Source organism: Nelusetta ayraudi, unplaced genomic scaffold (genome assembly GCF_046127955.1).
Source record: "Nelusetta ayraudi isolate G7.1 ecotype Tasmania unplaced genomic scaffold, CSIRO-AGI_Nayr_v1 ptg000005l, whole genome shotgun sequence".
NCBI lineage: Eukaryota > Metazoa > Chordata > Actinopteri > Tetraodontiformes > Monacanthidae > Nelusetta > Nelusetta ayraudi.
The window spans coordinates 4,325,119-4,349,145 of NW_027466055.1; the positions used below are offsets into that span (position 1 = coordinate 4,325,119).

At 45.6% G+C, this 24,027-nt stretch overlaps 1 protein-coding gene across 1 annotated transcript; it reads left to right on the forward strand.

The window, feature by feature from the left end:
* Window positions 1-4,740: 4,740 nt before the first annotated feature.
* lpin1a (lipin 1a) lies at window positions 4,741-22,862 on the forward strand. The gene is given in 24 exon segments (XM_076050460.1): window positions 4,741-4,922; window positions 7,819-8,019; window positions 8,625-8,720; window positions 11,269-11,327; window positions 11,329-11,363; window positions 11,506-11,719; window positions 12,597-12,662; window positions 12,862-12,954; window positions 13,101-13,215; window positions 13,366-13,507; window positions 13,655-13,798; window positions 14,070-14,166; window positions 14,519-14,712; window positions 14,836-14,929; window positions 15,020-15,089; window positions 20,133-20,225; window positions 20,377-20,432; window positions 20,521-20,659; window positions 20,784-20,932; window positions 21,289-21,375; window positions 21,488-21,640; window positions 21,741-21,855; window positions 22,265-22,368; window positions 22,460-22,862. Coding segments are annotated over 23 exon segments (2,676 nt in total). The 5' UTR covers window positions 4,741-4,922; window positions 7,819-7,827; the 3' UTR covers window positions 22,629-22,862.
* Window positions 22,863-24,027: the final 1,165 nt, after the last annotated feature.

The following is a 24,027-nucleotide window of genomic DNA, read 5'->3' on the forward strand; positions in this document are numbered from 1 at the left end:
AATGACATTAAATAGATTAGATTAGATTAAACTAGATTTAACTTTATTGTCATTGCACATATCACAAGTACAGAGCAACAAAATGCAGTTAGCATCCAACCAGAAGTGCCTAGCAGTGAATTAAACAGCTTTCTACTGGAGACACGCCGAGCCTCACATGGTTCACGTGCCGCCTGCCTCCGTGTTGCATGCACAGAATAATGCTGGCAAATGCATAATGTTTACATTGAAATGCAGATGGAAAATAATGTCAGACGGACTTGAGGACTAGACTGTGACATTGCCAGTGTCACGATGGGCCTCCCTGCTCTTGCAGATTAAACATTAGCTGGCGAAATCAAGATTTCCATGAAAACAATGAGCAGCCCTGGATGAGGCGGTCGAAGGCAGACGTGAGCCGGGGTCACTTCACCTTTCAGAGGTCCTTACTTTCTTTCCCAGAACCCTCAGGTGTGTCTTTAGAACCTTTAGAACACCGTGATCCCATAGCCAACACATTCTGTGGATGAGCTTGTTTAAAGACCAGTGTGGCGTTGTGTGTTTGTTTGTGTGTGTACCCCCTCTGTTGTGCAACTGTGCACTTTGGCGCCGGCTCAAAGTGGGAGTGTGTGCCAGTTTCAAACTTTTGAACAGCTTGAGCTTGTGCGTGTGTGTACAGTATGTGACTGTGTGAGTGTGAGACCATACCGTGAGCTTGTGTCTCACCGTGCATGACCTCAAACCCACGTCAGTACTTAAAAAGGCATATTACACCACAGTTAGAGAGACCATTACATAATAGAGGCAGTTCTCGGGGGGGTTTGTTCCCATGAGTGGCTCCGCAGGCTCAGGCGACCACAGATTTCCTCGTCCTGCCTGTGAATTTATCAACCCTGATTTAGTCTTTAACTGAGGCAGATAACAGTTTAACTGATAATGTATATTAGGCTCACAATGTTCACAGTTTCCCACTCGCTCATTGTTGCTTGAAAGACAAACAGAGACGCATACATGCTTTGAATACACAACTTCACGAGGAGTGCAAGAACTTTCAAAGACCAGTGTGTATTAATTGAATGTCCTCTCTTATGCTATTTTTTTTCTTTTGCATTATTATGTGTCTCTTGCTTGCCATAGAGCTCTGCTTGACTTCTTTTGCTTGCTCCCACTTTTCAGAACGTGTGCGCTGAAAAAACACTTTCAAGAATTATCAAAGATTTCATTGTGACAAGAAAATAAAGCCAGAGACATGCAAAAGCCTTTATATCCTCAAACACAATTAAGAGTGATAATGTTTTATGAGCTCAGATAAATGACTGACTTGCAAACAATCAGTCACGTGTCTCTGAATACACAGGATATGAATTTAAAGAGGCCTCTCACTGGCCATTAGGAGGATTTTTTTTTAAAAGCTTCATCTTTATACATATATGTTACCACTATATGACAGGACATCTTGGAATAACTACATAAAGTGGAGTGTTTTCCAACAAATGTCACACATTCTTGGCTACAGCTCAAGGCTGAAAAACAACAGACGCGTTTCCCTCAGAAACCGCTCACATTTTCTTTAAAGCTGATTACAAAAGTCCACGCCGGTGATTGGCTCGGTGGGATCTATAGATCACGGGGAATGTGTGGCTCAGACAGCCCTCTGATTGGCTGCTTCAGCCCATCCCCCCTTAGACGCCCCCTGCGTCTCCGTCTCCCCGTCTCTGTGGTGACGAAGTGAATGCGGTCTTGACCTCGTGCAGGGTTCCCGAGGAGGGGAGCGTCCCAGCCAACAGCCCTCTTCCTTCCTGTCTCCCTCCACGCTCACGTGTCTGACATGAAGTAATACTGCAGAACGCACACACACACACACACACACACACACACACTGACTCACAGATTGGCTCATATACGTACCCATGCAAACAAAGACGCATACAGACACTGTTCAAGCATAGAGAGGGTAAATATTAACCAGCCTACCTGTATCAACAAAGAAGCACGTGGCTTTGCATGTGTCGGAATGTCTCAAATTCCTAAATGTCTGTGTTTACAGTTTCACTTCCCTCCACAAAAAAACAATGTTTCTGTCAATTAGTGGTGCTGCTGCCCAGCCAACAGTTCGGAGCAACACCAAACAAGTCAATAAATAATTGTGGCTGGACCAAAGGCAAGTCATCTGGCTGGTTGGAATTTTTACTGCGTTAGAGTATTGAATATTTATAATGCACAATATGCATTTATGGTTATGAGGATTTTTTTTTCCCTCTGTCAAGAGTACTTATAATTAACAGCATCTATTGCTAATAAATGACACTGGAAACTGTGTTACTGTTACATGGCCTCTTACAGTAATCACAAGTGGGCCTGATCTTTTTTGCAAATAGATTTTGTATTTTCTTTCCACCCCAACCAGTCGAAGCAGATGGCTGCACTCCACAGTCTGGGTCTGCTTGAGGTTTCTTCCCATTGGGAAAAAGCTTTGAGGCGTTTTTGTGTGTAATTTAGAAATAAAAGTTGATTGATCCATTGATTGAACTCTAACGCAGGAGTAGTACACTTCAATGCAGAGCATTGAACATGAGCACACATCTGACACTCACCGGAAGTGACAATGTGATTTTAGCTTTCCGTTGAAAGCGTGACCTCAACTTTGTCATTGACTCTTGACTATGTCGTCTCAGCAAGAAGCAATGAGCCTGCTGGTAAATGCTGATGTTCGCTAGTACTGTATATGTTTCTGCTTTGTGTCACACTACTTGCTCTGTGTGGAAACTACTGTGTCAGTTTCAACACTACCGGTCCAGTTTGAGCGTTTTAGCTGTGAAAGCAAAATGTCAGGTATTTTGCCTCAACACAACAATAATTCTGATTTCAGCGATGATGTCTCGTGAAAAACCTGTTTTCTATTGCATTGCAAATGGTTCACTCTGGGGCCTTTAAGCACAGTAAACGCACAATGCAGTCTGTCGCAAAACTTAACATTCTGCAACCCCCCACGCCCCCTAGTCTACCCTCCCTTTATCTGCCTCGTTTTTTCTGTCCCCTCCTATTGGTCTCCTTTTCTGTCTCCTCCTCTCTCAGTCCTTGGCGGGCTGCTTGCTGCTGCCTGATGAATGGCTCAGTTCTCAGAAAATGTACACGTGTTTCCTTGTTCCCTCTCTGGCTGCCTGCTGATGCTGCTGCTGATTGTGTGTGTGTGTGTGTGTGTGTGTGTGTGTGTGTGTGTGTGTGTGTGTGTGTGTGTGTGTGTGTGTGTGTGTGGTAAGGGAGTGTGTTCATGACCAAGTGAATAGTCAAACAGTTCACAGGTGTGTACACATTGATTAAATAGGATCCAGGTAGTCATAAAACTCGACCATATTGTTGTTGAAAGTTCATACACACACTACTCACATACTCACTCACACACACACACACACACACACACACACACACACACCACCCCAATACGTACACTCCCATCCACTGACTCGTCGCTCAGTCACATGCTAAGACTGTTATTATACACTCTGGTCATGCTGTAATTCCTCACATTGTCCCCCGAGCTCTCCCAAAGCAAAAACAGAAGATTGAATTCAATCTAACTTTAGCAACACCTTGCAATCGCTATGGCAAGAAGCTCACACTGCGGAAACCCTACAGGCACAGCACACTTGCGTTGGCCCCCCTGAGCTCTCCAGGAGTCCAGTCAGAGGTCGAGGACTTACGTAACTTTACTATAATCTTATTACGGAAGTCAGCGACATAAGGTAATTGCGGGACGTTGCGTGTGTTCCTAAACAACAGCGGATTTTTGCAGCCTTCACATGAATGATAATGCCACGGAAGCACAGCAGTGCAGAGAAAGGCCACATTCCCTCACACGCATGAGCAGCAGGCCGTGCAGGAAAATGTTGAGAACAATTCCGTGGGCGTGTTGGGTTGCAGACCATGTGGGTAGATTCACATTTTGAAAAGTGAGACACGGTTCTGTCGGCTCTATTGCTCAACCACAGACGTTTCTTACATGCCTGGCTGTCAGGGCTATTCTGGACCGCCCCACGGCTACATCCTTTAAAGAAGAACTGGATCCTGTGTCGCTGGAGACATAAGAAGAGCAGACCGCCGCACGCTGTGTATTTATGCTTCTGTACGAGTGGATATCATAAATAAGAAGTACCGCTCCACGGTGTTTATCATCCCACTTGGAGGGAAGAAATTCTGAAGCTTGTCAGTGCACACCCAGTGCACTTGAACACTTTCTCTCTTTTAAAAGCCACTTTTACAAGAGTTCACAGCCTCGAGCTTGTAACTCACATAGGAGTTACAATAGGAAACAGATGCTTTGTTAACCCTCACCATACAGTTCTTCCATTTATATATATATAAACCATTCTATATGAAAAAAAGACAAAACACTGACGATAAAATTCTTGGTCCAAGTTCAGAAAAAACGTTTAGAATGACTGAGATTTGGTTTTTATCACAGATTTGTTGACGGTAAACCTGAGGAATGGAAATACTTTCAGAGGCAGCAAATAAACAGTCACCTTTATCAACAGTAAAAAAAAAAAAAAAAAAAACCTTGAAGGCTTTGTGTGGCACACACAATCACGACACAGAATTGGCAAAGGAAACACAAAAACTGGGGCTGCCTGCAAGAGGGAAATTTACTGTAAACATTTCGTGACGTCAGCGGCTGCAAAGCCAATCGGCGTGCCGCTCAGCCGCAGTCCGGCGGAGGTGGGCGGAATATTTCCGCTGCGGTTTATACAGAGAGACGGAGCTGCTTCGGCTGGAGGAGCTGAAGAGCAAAAACAAACAAACGGCAACCCGCTGCAGATTCACAGGTTTGAGAGCTTCTGGATTCGGACATGTGACGGAATACGAGGGCTGACCGGGAGGTTTGGTGCAATATTTGGAGTGCGACGCCAAGGAATCCGGAGCGAGGAGTGACTCTCGTTAATAATGTAAGTGCGCTCATTCTTCTGCATCTGCGGTGGAAGAAATGTCTTCTTGTCCCATTGAACCATGTTTACGGGGTGCAGGATTCAGTGTGCAGTGTGTGTGTGTGTGTGTGTGTGTGTGTTTCTTCGAATGGTGCAGACTGCAGAGCCCCCCCCCCCCCCCCCCCCCCCCCCCCCGTTGTATGCCGATGTTTTCATACACTCGACACCACCACATAGTGACCAACAGATGGATTATATTCTGTTAATTCAATCCTGTTTGGTTGCACGTCAACCGCTTGCAATAAACAGTTCACCTCCTCTCCTGCTGTGTTGATGGTATACACACACACACACACACACACACACACACACACACACACACACACACACACACACACACTATGGAAGCATTCCGATTAAAACAACAACAACAACATTGCAGTCAATTGGCTGCACGTCAGTGTCACCCTGCTGTGACCAGACGCATTCAATTGTTTTTAACTGGATGATCGCGGTCATCCCCGCCGCTGTGGGCGGGGGAGAGCGCGTGTCTGCGTGCTTTTGGTGGCCCTCGCTAAAACCGCAGCGGTCCGAACGACAATCGGCCGTTTGTTTGCCACCCCGGAATAAAAACAAACGCGGCAATTGCGAATGGATGACAGCGACTCGCCCGCCGAGCCGTCCCGTGATTGGCTATTACGTAATGGGGAAGCGTTGTGATTGGCCCGTTAGTCTAGATTTTCCTGGAACTGTGGGCGCGCGCGCGCGCGTGCGTGCGTGCGTGTGTGTGTGTGTGTGTGTGTGTGTGTGTGTGTGTGTGTGTGTGTGTCCCACCGCATGCACGTGGTCAGTGTTGACAGCGTGATCGAGAGCGCGCCTTGTATGTGTTTCTATGCGGTTGTGCTGGCGAGGGGGGGTCTTTTTTTTTCTGCGTGTGTAACTTTGAGAGTTCACTGGGGTAAGGGGTAAGGGGTTATTTTCCTACAGATTTAGTTCAAGGTGGTCGTCACTGCGTTCATCTTGAGACGGATGGGCCTCCACCAACCCTTAGTTACTTACAGTGTTGGGTTTATGTGCAGATAAAGTTAACCCATCATCATTAAAGGGACCCCCTGCGTAAGACTGAAACGCATCTAATGGAAGCAAAACACACTGAACCCTCATTGGTCCCTCAAAAAATGTATACACTCACTCACACTTTAACGTTAACAATAACGATAGAGTCTCGATTTATTTACACCCACTCAGTGTGAAACCTGTTCAAATGCACACAAAGCTGACATCATCCGAGGAAAATTGGCTCGCCTTCCACAATGGAACGTTATTATTATTATTTTTTTTTAGAATAATCAAGTGAAACTGGCAAATTTTTCACAGTGCCATGGTACACTAGTGTGCCGCAGCACAGCGGTTGAAAAACACAGAGTTGAATAACAGCTAACTACAAATGGTACATAAAAAATAATGATGATATAAGTAAAGCCTGGGCCTTTACATTCTTTTGGTTTTGTACAGGTCCTTTGATTTTTTTTTCGGAGTCAAACTCCTTTAAGTCCCTGCGATATGTGCAGCTGCGGCATGCCCACTGGCTTAACAGGTTGTATTAATTTTTGCGGGCATGTTACAACCAGCCTGTGACGAGCGTCTCACGTGGGTCTGATGCACCACAGATGATGAATTTGTCATGAGAGCCGATAATGTGTTCAAATGTGTCATTCACAGTAGTTGATGGGCGTTAGCATGTTGGAGTGTTCTTCTGAGCCATCTGTGCAAAAGGTGCCCTGCAGCAGTCAGAGAGTGTGTGTGTGTGTGTGTGTGCGTGTGTGTGTGTGTGTGTGTGTGTGTGCCAGTGTCTGAGTCAGCGCTAGCGAGTGACACGCAGAGTTTTGTATTCTTTCCCGACATGTAATTATTGAATTTACTGAGGCGTCGCTTCCCCCCTGCGTTCCAAGCGGAGACCTTTAAATGTGTTTTGCATGATGGACGACTTCAGGGCCCCAACACGCAAAATAAACAAACGCTATTCTCACCCATCTGAAGCCACGATCAGTATCGTTGGGCCTCTTTGTTTGAGCCTTTGTGTGCCATGAAACCATCTGCTAGACACTGAACCTTTGATTTCAAATATGTGACCAAAGTATTTTCTATCAACTGTGATCCGTCTTTTCTCCCTGCGCTGCCGAATGGCTCAGCCGGTTGCTTGTTCCCTCACTGGGGCTGTGCTTGACATTCTGGACACAGGGCGTTGGAGGCTTTGGATCCGAGAGTCTGGCTGACGCAGCAGCACATTATCACTCTCACCCGTGAACAAGTTTCCGTCAGGGTTATTGTTGTTTTCATCAACAAGAAACTGATACGTCATCGTTTAAACATCCCGACCCCCTGACCGACACAAACTGCAAAACAAAAACATAGCAGCGAGGGGAAGTCCAGTGATTTTCTTTGCATGTCTGTCGCTTAAATATCAAGGTCATGTGGCTGTTATGAGCAGCGAGTGGACTTAGTGGATTGGTTGTCATTTTTAACATGGGGCAGCTCAGGATTTAAAGGTCCCATACAACCATTTTCAGACCTCATTTTTTTCAATAAACTGGATTCCAGTGTTGCCAGTTGAGATTTGTTCCCACTGAAAAGCAGCGTACTTAGCCCTCTGTTTACAGCTTCCTGCTGATCAATTTTGACTCGCTCCCTTTTTTTTTGTTGTCATCCAGAAGTGTGTGAGATTGGAGATTGAGTCAAATACAATCTGAGTAAGTTTGCCAAGAGCCACATTTTCCTGTTTGAAAACACAGCGAAGTGAATTTCACCTAACATGTGACCTTTCCAGTTCAGAAAAAGAGGAACAATCTGCCTTTGCAGGGGGGAATATGACAACGGAGTCACCCGCCTCTTCCTTTCCTCCCATGTCTCCCTCCAGTTGCAGACCATGAACTATGTGGGTCAGTTGGCCGGCCAGGTGTTTGTGCAGGTCAAGGAGCTGTACAGGGGACTCAACCCCGCGACCCTCTCTGGATGTATAGACGTCATCGTGGTGCGGCAGCCCGACGGCTCGCTGCAGTGCTCCCCCTTCCATGTGCGCTTCGGCAAGATGGGCGTGCTGCGGTCACGTGAGAAAGTGGTAAGATCGTTGGCCCCGCCCACCTTTATCACCTTCATCGTCTCGCCTGTTAAAGTTCTGACAATGGCGGTCATGCTAATTATAATCAGCGGACACGTAGTCGGCCAAAATAATGTACACACACATCAGGAAAAGAAAGACTTGCATGAATATTTCAATACCAAATTCATTCAGACATGGCAACGTTAATTCAAGGTACCTTTGGCCAAAGTGGTGGCCATTGGCTTCCAGGCATTTATGAGCCCAGGGAACTACTGCTTGGGTCACATTTGTTAGCTCAACACTCGTTGATGCTACATTCATGAGTGTAATGACATCGGTTGGGAAAATATGACACAACAGTGTAATCATAATTTGATCAAACTTAACAAACAAAACGAAAATAAAATAAAATATTGATGCATTTTTCTTTTTCTGAAGTGGGTCTGCATTGTTTTTGCTGACTCTGTTTATTCAGCAGCTTAGTCCATGTGCAGTACCAGACAACAATGTCCGTTTACCGTGCTGCATATCTCAACCGGGGAATATTTCTTTACGCATCTATTTCAAAACCTAAATGTAGGGCAGCTTGTTTTGTCGTCTCCTAAAAAAATGTCCTCCTGCAGGTGGACATAGAGATCAACGGGGAGCCGGTGAGTTTGCACATGAAGCTGGGCGAGAATGGTGAGGCCTTCTTCGTCAAAGAGACCGAGGACATTCTGGTGAGTTCTGATTGATGCAGTCCACGTTGCTCCAGCCAGTAAACACTCTCCAATATAGCACACGACATAACTGCCTGACGTGAAGGTCGTGCACGCTGGGCTAAAATAGAAGGCGTGCGTAAACTGGGCCGCTGCTGCTTGACTTCTTGCCCCATGTTGTTTTGCACTTGCTCTTCAGTCTGTCGTCGTCGTGTCATTTCAGACGCCGTTTGGCTTAAATTGTGTTTATCCAGAATAGAGACGAGCCTGAAAGCAGCCCAGACACGCCCGCGTGTTCAGGAGCGCGGCTTAGAGTTTCTACTCAACGCTGAGCGGACAGCCAAACACTCACGAGGGTCTAGTTTCACTCTAGTTCCACAGATGGGGGAAAGTCTGTTGTCTGAGATGTGAATTGTGTTGCATCAGAGGTTCAGCTCATCGGGTCAAAGGTCAGATCTTAACAAAAAGGGAACAAAGGGTCGTTGCTGATGTTGCATCCTGTCAAATTGAGATTTTGACAGAAGGCATAAACTGATACTGACTGACACAGACACACACACACACACACACACACACACACACACACACACACACACACACGCACACACACATATCTCAATGTGCTTTAATCTTCACCAATCTTGTTTCAATCATGTTTATAGCATGTTAGTGAGAACACTCTTCTCCTATATTTGGTAAAGGAAATGCCAAAAAAAAATTCCATGTCTCTGGAAAATCAACCCTTTGTGATGTCACAGAGGGCACTGGTAGCTCACTGAGACCTCCCCCTGGTGAGTGACGCCCCTGGTGCCTCATGGCCTCCTTGTTTTGTCTCCTGCCAAACATACTGAGCCTGCACAAAAGTAACAGCTTCCACGGAATCCATCAATCACCAGCAGCGCTGCAGCGCTGCACCGCCGCTTCACCTGCACGTGAACCTGGCCGCACGTGGACTGCAGTGCGAAGCGGCGCTCGCTGCGCCCTGCAGCGTCCAAAGACGACGCGGTGGCAGGCGAGAAGGTCACTGGCTTGGCGGGGGGTAGAAAAAAGAGGAGCGTGACAAACAAGGTGGTGAAACGCAGTCGGGCCAGGAGCAGCTGACCCACATTGTGCTGCTGCTTCGCTGGGCTCAGCTCTTGTCGCTGTCTCTCAAAACAGCGCTTGTATTTCTTGGCCTGACAATCTCACGTCAGTTTGTCCAGCACACAACGTTTTCACTGCGTCTCCCAGTCGCCATGTTGTTTTCTCAACGCTTAATGTCTCCGTGGAGATATTTGGAATGCGGCCTCGTCTTCTGAACACCCCCCCCCGACTCCTGCTGTCTTTTTTGTCACAGTTGCTGCAGAGATTGTTGTCGAGGCTTGTGTGTTTATGTCCACACATGAGGCGCACAATATGTTTTACCAAATGGAGCAGAAATTCTTTATCAGGCCAGAAATTTCAATAAACAACTTCTTCACCAGAGTCTTGCTTTGAAGGTCGTGTGGCCCGAGCGATGACTTGTCAGTGCTTCATCAGACTGAGTGTGGTCGTGTTTTAAGTTTAGAGGATCAGCGCTGAGTCCAATGTGACAAATCTATTTTCAAAAGTGAATTGAAATTCTTGTTAAAAGTAAAACAAGTTATTTTGTGATGATTTCTATGTGAAGGTACACAGATGTACATGTCATTGTAATCTGAAGTAGTAAAAATGAGAGCAACTGGTTTAAGGTAGTTCAACTAATGTCCCATTTTTATCACTCTGTTTAATTATAGACCATCTCAAAAAAAATTTAAGCTTAAAGTTTGTTATCCTACTTTTGAATATATAGATTTTATTATGGTCTTCTCTTGTTCCTTGTTTGTTGTACAGGAAGTTCCAAAAACGATTTCTCAATAATGTGGCTTGTGGTTTGGAAACAAACAGTTGTGATTGTGAAAGGAGAATCCCTAGAGGAGCTGTCTCCTGGTGAAAACTTCAGCTCAGACAAACATTGCAGTGTTGGGCCGTGTTGTGACATGTGCACAGTATACTGCATGTGTGTCACTGTGCACTTCATCTTTCCCCCTCTCCCCTCTGCGCCTCTTTCTCCTCTCCCCTCCTTTCTCCGCGTGGCAGCGTCTCCACATTTGGACAGTAATCAGCAAATCTGTGTGATTTTGCTAATCTCAGCTCAAGCGCGAAATCCAGCGGCTTACGTGGATCCAGGCAGAGGAATCAAAGCATTTCTCTCCCATGAAATGGTTTCCCCTCTGGACTGCTGTGTCTCAGTAGTGAAAGACAAGCAATCGTGCTGGTTTGTTGTTAGTGGCCCGGGCCCAGGGTTCTAAAATGGCTGAAATATCCACACAAATACATCAGTTTTTAATGACCATCAAATCTCATTTAAAAAAAAGTTTCAACAAAGATATATATGTATGTATGTATACAGTTTTACATACAGTATATTTAAAATGTTACCTAAATATAAACAATTAAAAGTTTTTTTTTTGTCCATGCAAAATGCTGTTAGTTCAGGTTTTGATCGTGTCTGGCACAGCTCTTACATCATCAAATAATGTTTTGTTTTGTTGTGTTTTGTTTTTGACAGGAAGTTGTTCCCTCTTACTTGGCCACTTCTCCCATCATGTCAACTGGGGAGCAGTTGATGGTCCCAGCTGAGCAGAGGCGCTTCTCGTCTCCACGGTGGGTCATATTTAAAAAAAATAAAAGACACATATATCATTTTCTTTCCTTAAAATGTGATTAGGCTCAATGTCTTTTCTCCCCTTAACGGTCATCATGCTGTTCTTTTTATCCACACACACACACACACACACACACGCAGACACCATCTCCTGCGGCTCACTTCCTGTCCAGAGCTTGGGGCCGCAGCAGAGTGAAGGTGGGATGACAAAGAAGAGGAGGAAGAGGAGGAGGAAAGCGCGGCCCGAGGCAGGGGGAGGAAGAAGGGAGGAGAGCGGAGAGGAGTTCTCGGAGGATGAGGACATGTTTACCATCGACCTGAGTTCAGACGAGGAGAGAGAGGGGGAGGGCAGCAGGTGCGTGTGTGTGTGTGTGTGTGTGTGTGTGTGTGTGTGTGTGTGTGTGTGTGTGTGTGTGTGTGTGTGTGTGTGTGTGTGAAGGGACAAACATCTGGTGGTTGTTCCTCTCACTGTGTGCGACTTTGCATGTGTGTGCATATTCAACATGACCCCAATGCAGTAGAATTGGAGACATCAGCTGAGTGGGTAACCAATAACATGATGAAGAATAGAAAAAAAGAGGCCTCGCAGACTGAGGAAACCCAGCTGAAATTGGAGCAGCCACTGCAGACCCCCATTGCGTGCTGATGGCTGTGTGTTAGACGCACTTCATCCTTTTAAACGCTCGCATCACGTGATTAAGAAAGGCCCACAGATACGATTTTGGCGAGACATCTTTGGGAGTCCTTAATCGCTAAAGCAGCTCTGTTTGTTGGAAAGACTCCAGGAATTCAGTCCCGTTCCCACCGTTTCTCTTTTTTTCTTTTAACATTGGTTTCATGAGTCTCAGCACCCTTTCACTGCACTGCACTGCACTGCAGGCACCCCGGGCTTTTCTTAGGGAAAGAGAGAGAGAGAGGGAGGGAAAGTTTGGCAGAGTGGCAGAGAAATTCCTTTTACTAAACTTGGTCAACATTGCAAGCTTGCTTGTTGTGACATTTAGCTGCTGTGCTCAGTTTAGTTTTTATTGTGAAAGTTGTTTATTGCTTTTCCAGGACAGTTATTGTCATTTGACCTCAGGGAAACATAGCTATGATTACAGACTAAAAACAATTTAATTGCAATTTCATTTTAAAGTGTGTGTGTGTGTGTGTGTGTGTGTGTGTGTGTGTGTGTGTGTGTGTGTGTGTGTGTGTGTGTGTGTGTGTGTGTGTGTGTGTGTGTGTGGTATCAGACCTGTGTACAGTGATCAAGGAAACACAAAGACACACCCCGGCACTGAATGGAGTCGTCCACAGAGGTACCGTTTGATGCTATCACTGAACTTCTGCTCATTCTTCTGCTGCCACATATGTTTGTGTAGTTGATTCTAATTTAGTTTTTCTGTCATCACAAATAATACTAATGATAATAATAATAATAATAATAATAATAATAATAATCAAGTTATTTACTGTCTCTTCTTTCTCCATCCTCTCTTCCTCTTTGTCTGTCTCCAGTTCTGTCATGAAGGAGACTCTGTCCATCCCTCAACCCTGTGGCCTGTCCATCTCTTGTCCTCAGCAGACCTCTCACTTCTCTGCTCACGCTAGGTATCACTGCCAGATTTCAAATCACCTCCCTCGAAGATCTCGATAACGCGTTCAATTTTCCACACCAATTGCGATTTCCATTATCCCAGCACTTGAATGAAATAATTTGGACATTTGGACAAAATCACAACATGCAATTTTTACAGCAGCCTGGACGATTCGAGGTCATCGACGCCGAAGAGTGACTCTGAGATAAACAACCAGAACAAAGACAACCCGGAGATGCTGTGGACCTGGGGTGAGCTGCCGCAGGCGGCACAGGTAAAATAAATATTTTTAAATCATTTTTGCTGGAATTTAGCTTTAGTTTATCAACTGCCAGTTGCGGTCCCTGTAAATAAAACACACCACAACAAAAGGTGTGTGTCTTTCAATCTCACACAAACGTCTGCCGGTCTTCCGTCCCCGCAGCCGTCCTTTCTGACGTCTCACCAGAAGCATGACGCTGCCACGTCCGTCGCCATCCCGGTGTCGGCCAGCACTCACTTCAGAGCCATCAGTGACTCCAGACCCACCCCGTGTGACCCTCTGCGAGGAGAAACCAGTGGGCATGGTGAGACAAATGGCAGCGAAGGAGTTGAAAGAGGTGCCAGGGTTGGACGACAGAGGGCCGAATTGAAACATCCGGTGGCCCAATGCCTGATTTTTCAGGGAGTTTTTTTTTATGCTTTTCATGTGCTTGTCTGTGTGTTTGCTTTAGAGAGGGAAGTGGAAAGTGTTGGGTCATCGTGTACAGAGATGGAAGGAGTGACAGTGGCACAGAGGAGTGTCCCAGATCATTTCGATGAAGGCAGGAACAGAGGAAGTCCCGTCAGAGGAACCGATTCACCGTCCAAGAAGAAAGGTGTCTGCATTGATCTGTCTCAGAACATACACAGCATCAGCGGGGACACGGCCATCAGCTTTGTCAAGGTTGAGGTAGCTGTAGTAATGTTATTCTCCTGAGCAAAGGGACCTCGTCCATCTGGGGTGGAAACAGCTTCTGTCGGCTGACAACCGAAAGCTTTTGTCCTCCTGCAATCTGTTTTGGAGTGTCTGTAATAGACATAGACATAGACATAGACATAGACAGACTTTATTGTGGCCTAACTAAGGTTTCTGATCTTGTCCTTCAGCAGAAAAGAGAAGCCAACACCTGGGCACTGATGGCGTGTATCTGGATGACCTCACAGAGCTGGAGCCAGAAGTAGCTGCTCTCTACTTCCCCAAAAGGTTTGCACAGATAGACGTGGTGCTCTTGCACCTTTTATAAGAACGGCAGTTGTGGCACCCAAAGGATGCGCACACTTTGCTCTGAGGGGCAGGATTCAGAATAGTGACTGACTGTGTGACAGCACTGAAATGAACCATTTTGGATTTTTGGTTGACTTTTTAAGTAGAAGGTCGAGCTGCTGGAACACCTATGTAAACTTTTTTTTTTTTAAAGTTGGTGAGATGACATGCTAGTGGCCATCTTCTCCGCTATCAACAAAGACAAATAAAATCAATGTAAAGTACAAAACTATACATTAAGAACCTTAGAAAAAATATGTATATACATGTTCGACTGCCTCTGTTCCCTCAGTGACGGAGGCTGCACCTCCACGAGGGCAGACTCAGACATCCCAGGGGTCCGAAGCGCCAATCAGTCCCCGCAGTCCGTGGGAAGCAGCGGCATGGACAGCGGCGTGGACAGTCTGTGCGACCCAATAGCTGACCAGCCGCACATCGCCATCTCTCTGTGTGGAGGACTCACTGACAACAAGGAGATCACACAAGGTAGGAGGAGGTGAAAGGTGCAAGCAGGCCTTGATGCAGATGAAATGCCTTCCATCCACCCGGACCGGTGCATCGTTCCCCCCCCCCCCAGTCACCTCCGTGTGTGCTTGTGTGTTTATACAGAGCAGTTTCAGGAGAGGGCAATTTCCTACCAGCAGTTCTCTGAGAACCCGTCAATCATCGATGACCCGAACCTGGTCGTCAAGATAGGAAACAAGTGTGTATCACCAGTATAAAGAGCTCAAACGTTTGAATCGTCAGGATCTTTTTTTTCTGTGCTCACACTGCCCTCTGCCTGTACTTGTAGGTACTACAACTGGAGCACAGCAGCTCCGGTTATGTTGGCCATGCAAGTCTACCAGAAGCCACTCCCACAGGTGACACAATTCAACACACTTATGTCAACTGACTAGGTTATTACCATCTATGCATATTTCAACCAGCATGCACAGTTTAAGGAACATGATCGAATATAGATAGAATTGTCCAGCCTCAGTGTAAACAGTTACAGGTACTACATAATATCTCTGAACCGTAACAGAGAGGACAGCGAAGTGAGCCGGGTGTGTGCTAAAATCTTGAAAGACACATTGTGTCTGTTCTTCAGGCCAGTATATCACAGAGTGATTCAGAATTTTGAAAAACTGTTGTTATGCTTTAGAGTGGTTTTGATTGAATTACACCATGGGTATATTTGTTAGGCGGTGTCTGTGGGTGTTGTGCACTCCCCTGCATCACTTTCACCTGTGCACTGCCTGCTTCTTGCTATTGCCTTCTGATCCCATGTTTACTTGGCTGATTTTACAGGCTATGATGTCACAACCTGAGTCATATGTGATCATATTTAGGGACTGAGCCCCAATACACATTTGACACACTAAACATGCTCCAAATGTCATGGACTTTGTCAAGCTAGGGTTAGGGTTAGGGTTAGCTGAAATTAGGGTTAGGGTTTCAGGGTTCCTCATGGGCTAGAAGCCCCAAATTTGGTGTGGGCGCTTCTTGGGGGCTCCTGATGAAAAAGCAAGTGGCCCCATGTCTCTAGGACAAAGTTGAAATTTAACCCCATAGACTTGCATTGAAATAAGGCTGAAGCTAGGGTTAGGGTTAGGGTTAGGGTTAGGGTTCCTCAAGTACTAGGAACCCCAAATTTGGTGTGGGCACTTCTTGGGGGCTCCTGATGAAAAAGCAAGTGGCCCCATGTCTCTAGGACAAAGTTGAAATTTCACCCCATAGACTTGCATTGAAATAAGGCTGAAGCTAGGGTTAGGGTTAGGGTTAGGGTTAGGGTTCCTCAAGTACTAGGAACCCCAAATTTGGTGTGGGCGCTTCTTGGGGGCTCCTGATGAAAAAGCAAGTGGCCCCATGTCTCTAGGACAAAGTTGAAATTTCACCCCATAGACTTGCATTGAAATAAGGCTGAAGCTAGGGTTAGGGTTAGGGTTAGGGTTAGGGTTCCTCAAGTACTAGAAGCCCCAAATTTGTTGTGGGCACTTCTTGGGGGCTCCTGATGAAAAAGCAAGTGGCCCCATGTCTCTAGGACAAAGTTGAAATTTCACCCCATAGACTTGCATTGAAATAAGGCTGAAGCTAGGGTTAGGGTTAGGGTTAGGGTTAGGGTTCCTCAATTACTAGAAGCCCCAAATTTGGTGTGGGTGCTTCTTGGGGGCTCCTGATGAAAAAGCAAGTGGCCCCATGTCTCTAGGACAAAGTTGAAATTTCACCCCATAGACTTGCATTGAAATAAGGCTGAAGCTAGGGTTAGGGTTAGGGTTAGGGTTAGGGTTCCTCAAGTACTAGGAACCCCAAATTTGGTGTGGGCGCTTCTTGGGGGCTCCTGATGAAAAAGCAAGTGGCCCCATGTCTCTAGGACAAAGTTGAAATTTCACCCCATAGACTTGCATTGAAATAAGGCTGAAGCTAGGGTTAGGGTTAGGGTTAGGGTTCCTCAAGTACTAGAAGCCCCAAATTTGGTGTGGGTGCTTCTTGGGGGCTCCTGATGAAAAAGCAAGTGGCCCCATGTCTCTAGGACAAAGTTGAAATTTCACCCCATAGACTTGCATTGAAATAAGGCTGAAGCTAGGGTTAGGGTTAGGGTTAGGGTTAGGGTTCCTCAAGTACTAGAAGCCCCAAATTTGGTGTGGGTGCTTCTTGGGGGCTCCTGATGAAAAAGCAAGTGGCCCCATGTCTCTAGGACAAAGTTGAAATTTCACCCCATAGACTTGCATTGAAATAAGGCTGAAGCTAGGGTTAGGGTTAGGGTTAGGGTTAGGGTTCCTCAAGTACTAGAAGCCCCAAATTTGGTGTGGGCGCTTCTTGGGGGCTCCTGATGAAAAAGCAAGTGGCCCCATGTCTCTAGGACAAAGTTGAAATTTCACCCCATAGACTTGCATTGAAATAAGGCTGAAGCTAGGGTTAGGGTTAGGGTTAGGGTTAGGGTTCCTCAAGTACTAGAAGCCCCAAATTTGTTGTGGGCGCTTCTTGGGGGCTCCTGATGAAAAAGCAAGTGGCCCCATGTCTCTAGGACAAAGTTGAAATTTCACCCCATAGACTTGCATTGAAATAAGGCTGAAGCTAGGGTTAGGGTTAGGGTTAGGGTTAGGGTTCCTCAAGTACTAGAAGCCCCAAATTTGGTGTGGGTGCTTCTTGGGGGCTCCTGATGAAAAAGCAAGTGGCCCCATGTCTCTAGGACAAAGTTGAAATTTCACCCCATAGACTTGCATTGAAATAAGGCTGAAGCTAGGGTTAGGGTTAGGGTTAGGGTTAGGGTTCCTCAAGTACTAGAAGCCCCAAATTTGGTGTGGGTGCTTCTTGGGGGCTCCTGATGAAAAAGCAAGTGGCCCCATGTCTCTAGGACAAAGTTGAAATTTCACCCCATAGACTTGCATTGAAATAAGGCTGAAGCTAGGGTTAGGGTTAGGGTTAGGGTTAGGGTTCCTCAAGTACTAGAAGCCCCAAATTTGGTGTGGGCGCTTCTTGGGGGCTCCTGATGAAAAAGCAAGTGGCCCCATGTCTCTAGGACAAAGTTGAAATTTCACCCCATAGACTTGCATTGAAATAAGGCTGAAGCTAGGGTTAGGGTTAGGGTTAGGGTTAGGGTTCCTCAAGTACTAGAAGCCCCAAATTTGTTGTGGGCGCTTCTTGGGGGCTCCTGATGAAAAAGCAAGTGGCCCCATGTCTCTAGGACAAAGTTGAAATTTCACCCCATAGACTTGCATTGAAATAAGGCTGAAGCTAGGGTTAGGGTTAGGGTTAGGGTTAGGGTTCCTCAAGTACTAGAAGCCCCAAATTTGGTGTGGGTGCTTCTTGGGGGCTCCTGATGAAAAAGCAAGTGGCCCCATGTCTCTAGGACAAAGTTGAAATTTCACCCCATAGACTTGCATTGAAATAAGGCTGAAGCTAGGGTTAGGGTTAGGGTTCCTCAAGTACTAGAAGCCCCAAATTTGGTGTGGGCGCTTCTTGGGGGCTCCTGATGAAAAAGCAAGTGGCCCCATGTCTCTAGGACAAAGTTGAAATTTCACCCCATAGACTTGCATTGCAATAAGGCTGAAGCTAGGGTTAGGGTTAGGGTTAGGGTTAGGGTTCCTCAAGTACTAGAAGCCCCAAATTTGGTGTGGGCGCTTCTTGGGGGCTCCTGATGAAAAAGCAAGTGGCCCCATGTCTCTAGGACAAAGTTGAAATTTCACCCCATAGACTTGCATTGAAATAAGGCTGAAGCTAGGGTTAGGGTTAGGGTTAGGGTTAGGGTTCCTCAAGTACTAGAAGCCCCAAATTTGTTGTGGGCGCTTCTTGGGGGCTCCTGATGAAAAAGCAAGTGGCCCCATGTCTCTAGGACAAAGCTGAAATTTCACCCCATAGACTTGCATTGAAATAAGGCTGAAGCTAGGGTTAGGGTTAGGGTTAGGGTTAGGGTTCCTCAAGTACTAGAAGCCCCAAATTTGTTGTGGGCGCTTCTTGGGGGCTCCTGATGAAAAAGCAAGTGGCCCCATGTCTCTAGGACAAAGTTGACCTTTGACCCTCATAGACTTGCATTGAATTAGGGTTCGGTATAAGGTTGAAGGTAGGGTTCAGGTTAGGGTTAGCTGAAATTAGGGTTAGGGTTTCAGGGTTCCTCATGGGCTAGAAGCCCCAAATTTGGTGTGGTCACATCTTTAGGGGTACCTGGTGAAAAAGCAACCTTCTCTGGAAATGTGAACACTAACCCATAATTTGCTTACACAAATGATTAATGAGACCTCTTTCCGTACATATTTCACCACTAAACATCTTTCAAAACTCATCAAATTTGACACGCACAGGTCTAGACTGGTGAAACATTTCAAAAAAATGAAGGGTTGAGCCTCTTGACTCTACAGTGCCACCGACAAAAACAAAAGCAGCCATGCAGATCCATGTGACTGTTTTCCAGCGATGCAAAGATAAATCACTCATTTGTCTCATCGGGGCCTCCGACTCATACAGTCAAGCCACAGAATGCTCGTTGAGGGGTTTCGTGGTGACAGCAGGGGTCGGCAGGCCACAGCAGGCTCAGTCCCTTGAATGCTGCTTGCTTGGTTGCCATTTCCTGACTGAAAATTGGTCCGACTTAATTATTGTGTCGTCAAACATTATGATTAACATAACATTGATGATTTCATGTCTTTATCCCCCTCCTCATTTTTTCCCCCTTTTAATACTCCTTTTTTTAAATCCCACCATTCATGTGTGTGCTTGTGTGTGCTTAGTGCTGGTGTTTGAGTTATGTCTTCTCTGTTTTTGGCCTCTTCTCGTATTGCCTCCCTGGTCTGTTTGGCTACAGCACGGCAGAGTCTGTACGTTGATTTCTCAATTCCCACATTTCATTCCCCGTTTTTTTTTTTTCTTTTTGTTGTGCTATATCTATCTCATTTGAGGGATGTGCCACTTAAACTCAGAAAAAAAAACTTCACACAATTCCAGCTTAGTTGTATATTAAGTTGATGGCTCTGGTGACATTTACTGGCCCTCATCACTATCCTGGAGAATTCCAGCCAATGGACACCTGTTATAGTCAAGGACTCCAGAATAAATAAATCACAAAAGAAAAAAAATATATAAAAAAGTAACCTTTAAAATTTGTTTAAGACTATGTTTTGGCCAAAACATCCACCACATCCACCTATTCATGTAAACTCTTCCGAATATACACACGTTTCTGGCGAACTTACCCTTTAATCTTCCACCTGTATGTCCTGCACGCCTCTCCCTCTTTGAATGCCTCCTCTGCACTTTGCATGCTGCTTCACTGAGTCTCACTTTGTGAATCATTTTGAAATCCATTGGGCCTTATTCATTCACTTATTTATTTAAGTCATCTCTTTATGGTTGTTGCTTTGTCCCAGTGTCCATCTTTGGTTACATTTTCAGTCAGTTTTGAGTTGTATGTGCACGCTTGTCTCCAGGCGTCAGTGGACAACATCATGAAAGAGAAGATGCCCAAGAAAGGTGGACGCTGGTGGTTTTCATGGAGGAGCAGGAACAGCGACTCCAAATCAGTGAGTCCACCCACACTTATCAGCATATTGTTTTTTTTCTTGTTGCATGTTCAACTATATAGATCTAAAATTAAAGTCTTCAGAGGACACAAACACTAGACTGGAAGCAAAGGTTCACACCCTTTTCTCTGCGACTTCTGTGCTTCTTTAGGAGTCGGCAGCAGAGGCGGGAGGAGTCGGTGAAGAAGGCATGTCTTCCACAAACAGGTGAGGCTGTAAATCTACACTTCTCTCTCTCAGCAGCTCTGCTTCTCTTTCTTTCACCTCGGATCAAAGCGTCACCTTCTCCCCGTAGGATGAAGGACGAGTCTTCTTCCAGCGATGAAGACCACAGGTCATGCAATCAGGGCTCTGGGTTCTGCCAGTCGGAGCATCTGGCGAATTCCGGCAATGTCTGTTATAAGAAGACTCTTCGGCTCAGCTCAGAGGAACTGGTGTGTAGTCAGTCCTTCAACAGGGAAATTCTTTGGTGTGGCTTGGTTCTGATATTACGAGCTGCACACCGAACTAAACCTCTGTTGAAAAAGGGGTTAACTCGTTGTATGGATTTGTTGACAGATGGGTCTGCAGCTGAAGGAGGGTCCTAATGACGTTGTGTTCAGTGTCACCACCCAGTATCAGGGTACCTGCCGCTGCCACGGCACAATCTATCTCTGGAGCTGGGACGACAAGATCGTCATCTCTGACATCGACGGAACCATCACGAGGTAGCCTCACGTGCAACTCTTTTCTCTCAGTGCCAGAATTTAGCACACTTTCTTTTAGCAGGGTTTAGTGAAAAATGAATAAATCAAATTCCATCCATCTCAAAGCAGCGATGTCAGAATAAAATCATGATGCTTGAATGTGTGAAAGTTCATGTGAAAAGTAGTTATTTGCAAATGAAAACACAAGACATTTTAATAACTTTATTAGACATTATAAATTCTTGTTTATTCCAAACCCGGGCCGGTAAACATCAAAGAGCGCTGTAACAAGCTCCCGCTCGGTTGCAGCTTCTCACCAGCAGGTGCCAGTCTCCGGAAAAGGAACCGTTCACATTTGCGTTGTCTTCCTGATGCAGGTCAGACACCCTGGGACATATCCTGCCCACGCTGGGCAAAGACTGGACCCACCAGGGGATCGCAAGACTTTACCACAAAGTCAGCCAGTGAGTGCAATCCGCAAATCGCCTGTCAAAGAGCAAAACAGCCGTGTGTGCAATTTCTTTATTCGCATTAAATGTAGGACCGTGGCACTAGCGCTGTGTTTTTCTGCAACAGGAATGGATACAAGTTCCTGTACTGCTCGGCGAGGGCCATCGGCATGGCTGACATGACAAGAGGCTACCTGCACTGGGTCAATGAGCGCGGGACCATGCTTCCCATGGGCCCAGTGCTGCTCAGCCCCAGCAGCCTCTTTTCTGCCTTTCACAGGTCAGACACCAACAAGCTGCAACTGTGAGCTGCTACCAGCAGTCCCCCCCCGGCCCCCCCCCCCTCTCAAGTGTTTCATCTCCTGTGCTGTGTTGTGCAGAGAGGTGATCGAGAAGAAGCCGGAGAAGTTCAAGATCGAGTGTCTCACAGACATAAAGCACCTTTTCTACCCCAACACCGAACCTTTCTACGCTGCGTTCGGCAACCGAGCCACGGTGAGGCTGCTGGTCCTCCCGTCAGATTGAGTTTGAGTGATAGATAGATAGATAGATAGATAGATAGATAGATAGATAGATAGATGTACTTTATTGATCCAAATTGGGAAAATCTGTTGTTGCAGCACTAAAAAAAAAACAATCAAACAATACAAACTAGACAACAATGCCTAGAAGGAACCTTGAAGTGAATAGAAATAGGAACAAGAGCAAGATGTGCAAAAGGCAGACAGTTGTGCAGAGGCAAATATACTTAAGGTTTTAAAAACCATTGATGCAATATTTGCCATTGAGTCCTTAAATATGCATTATAAGAATATCTGTCACGCAGCAGGGAAGAGCTACAGAGAGTCGTTTTTTTTGTGTGTGTTGTCAGCTTTGGTTTTCAGCCGTGTCTCTGTGCTTTCAGGATGTTTTCTCCTACAAGGAGGTTGGCGTTCCTCTGAACAGGATTTTCACCGTCAATCCCAAGGGAGAGCTCATCCAGGAGCATGCCAAAACCAATATATCTTCGTAAGTGCAGTTGTCACTCGTGTTTTTTTTTCTGACCGATGTAACGATCTGTCTGATCTCGGGTTTCGACACCTTTATGTCCTCCTCTCAGTTACGGCCATCTCTGTGAAATGGTGGACCACGTCTTTCCGCTGTTCCGAGACGAGGAAGCAGACTTTCCCTCCTCGGACACCTTTGGCCAGTGCAACTACTGGAGCGATAAACTCCCAGATGGTTCCCAGCAGGAAACAGAGGAGCCTCAGCTCCTAGAAACAAGCTGAGGGAAACCTGGAAAATCAATGAACAGCTGTGAAGACGACACAACACAACAACACAATGGCCATCGGGGGCGGGGGAGAGTAGAATTTCAACAACTGCAGTTGGACACACTTTACGCCCACACTATGGCACTGACCTAATAGACAGGCACACTACATACATACATAAACGACACACAGACAACTGCGGACACTCACACAGGCATTCCACTAACATGTTAAGGCCATGAAAACATATTGTTATGAAAATGGTAAAAAAAAAAAAAAAAAAAGAAAAGAAAAGAAAAAAAAGAAGATTTTTATTTTTAGCAGCACTAAAAATGCACTGATTTTTTTTTTTAGAATAACATGCACAAGGTGTTTCAGGCTTGACCTTTGCAAAAGTAATAATAGAAAAATGTAACATATGAAACACTGAACATGCACATCAAGCGTGGTATAATTTGCAAAAACACCTCATCATGACTCAGAAGTTACTCATTTGTCACTAAATGTACAATATTTTCAGTCCTGTTTCAGCATTAACTACCTACAGGTATACATGTCAGGTTTCACTGTACGATAGGCCTTGACAGACTTCTCAATCTCAAGGGTCGCCAACACTAAACTGCACACCGGCATCCCATTACAGCAAATTACAGGTAAACAATCCAGATCGTGCAAAAACCGCTGGGACAGACTCGCTCCTTTGCGTGTAAACCGAGCTACTGTGAAAAATAATGTACCTCCGACATAGTTTCTAAGACAGGGGTTGAATGGAAACACTCAAGATAAATGCAAAACAACAAGAGTATTGTGTACATAGGTTCACACCAGTGATATGCTAAGATGTAGAACATAAATTGCGTGGTGTTTGTATAAATCTAATTACTAATGCTCATCAATGCAAGGGCTGCATAAGCCCATACCTTTGCTTTTTTTTTTTTTTTTTTTAATTGTATGCCTTCTTCTTTGTCAGTTTATATATTTCCTTTTCAATCAGTTGATTCGATAATATGAGCTCTGGTTATTTGAGACTGTCACTGGCGAGACTAAAATGGTGTAACCACTAAAATCACTGTTGCTTTCATTGAAAACATTAAGTTAACTTTGCAGATTTTATTTTTGTTTTTTGAGATTATGAATATCGTCTTATTGTTACTTGCGTTTCTTGAAATGCACTTGCCGTCGTTTTATGCTTCACAACCAGTGGATCTTTAAGCCAGCCGTTGCACAAGAGTGGCGGTTTCACTGCATAGAAAGTTATCGACATGGAAATGCATCAGGCGAGCCAATTAATGCATTATCTCCACAGACTTTCTGCAGTTTAACAACTTCTGCAGTCCTACAACAAAAGTACTTCAGAGGGGCTGCCCACGCTTCTCTGTCACAGTGCGGCGCTGTGCAGTTCAGTTTGTATAAT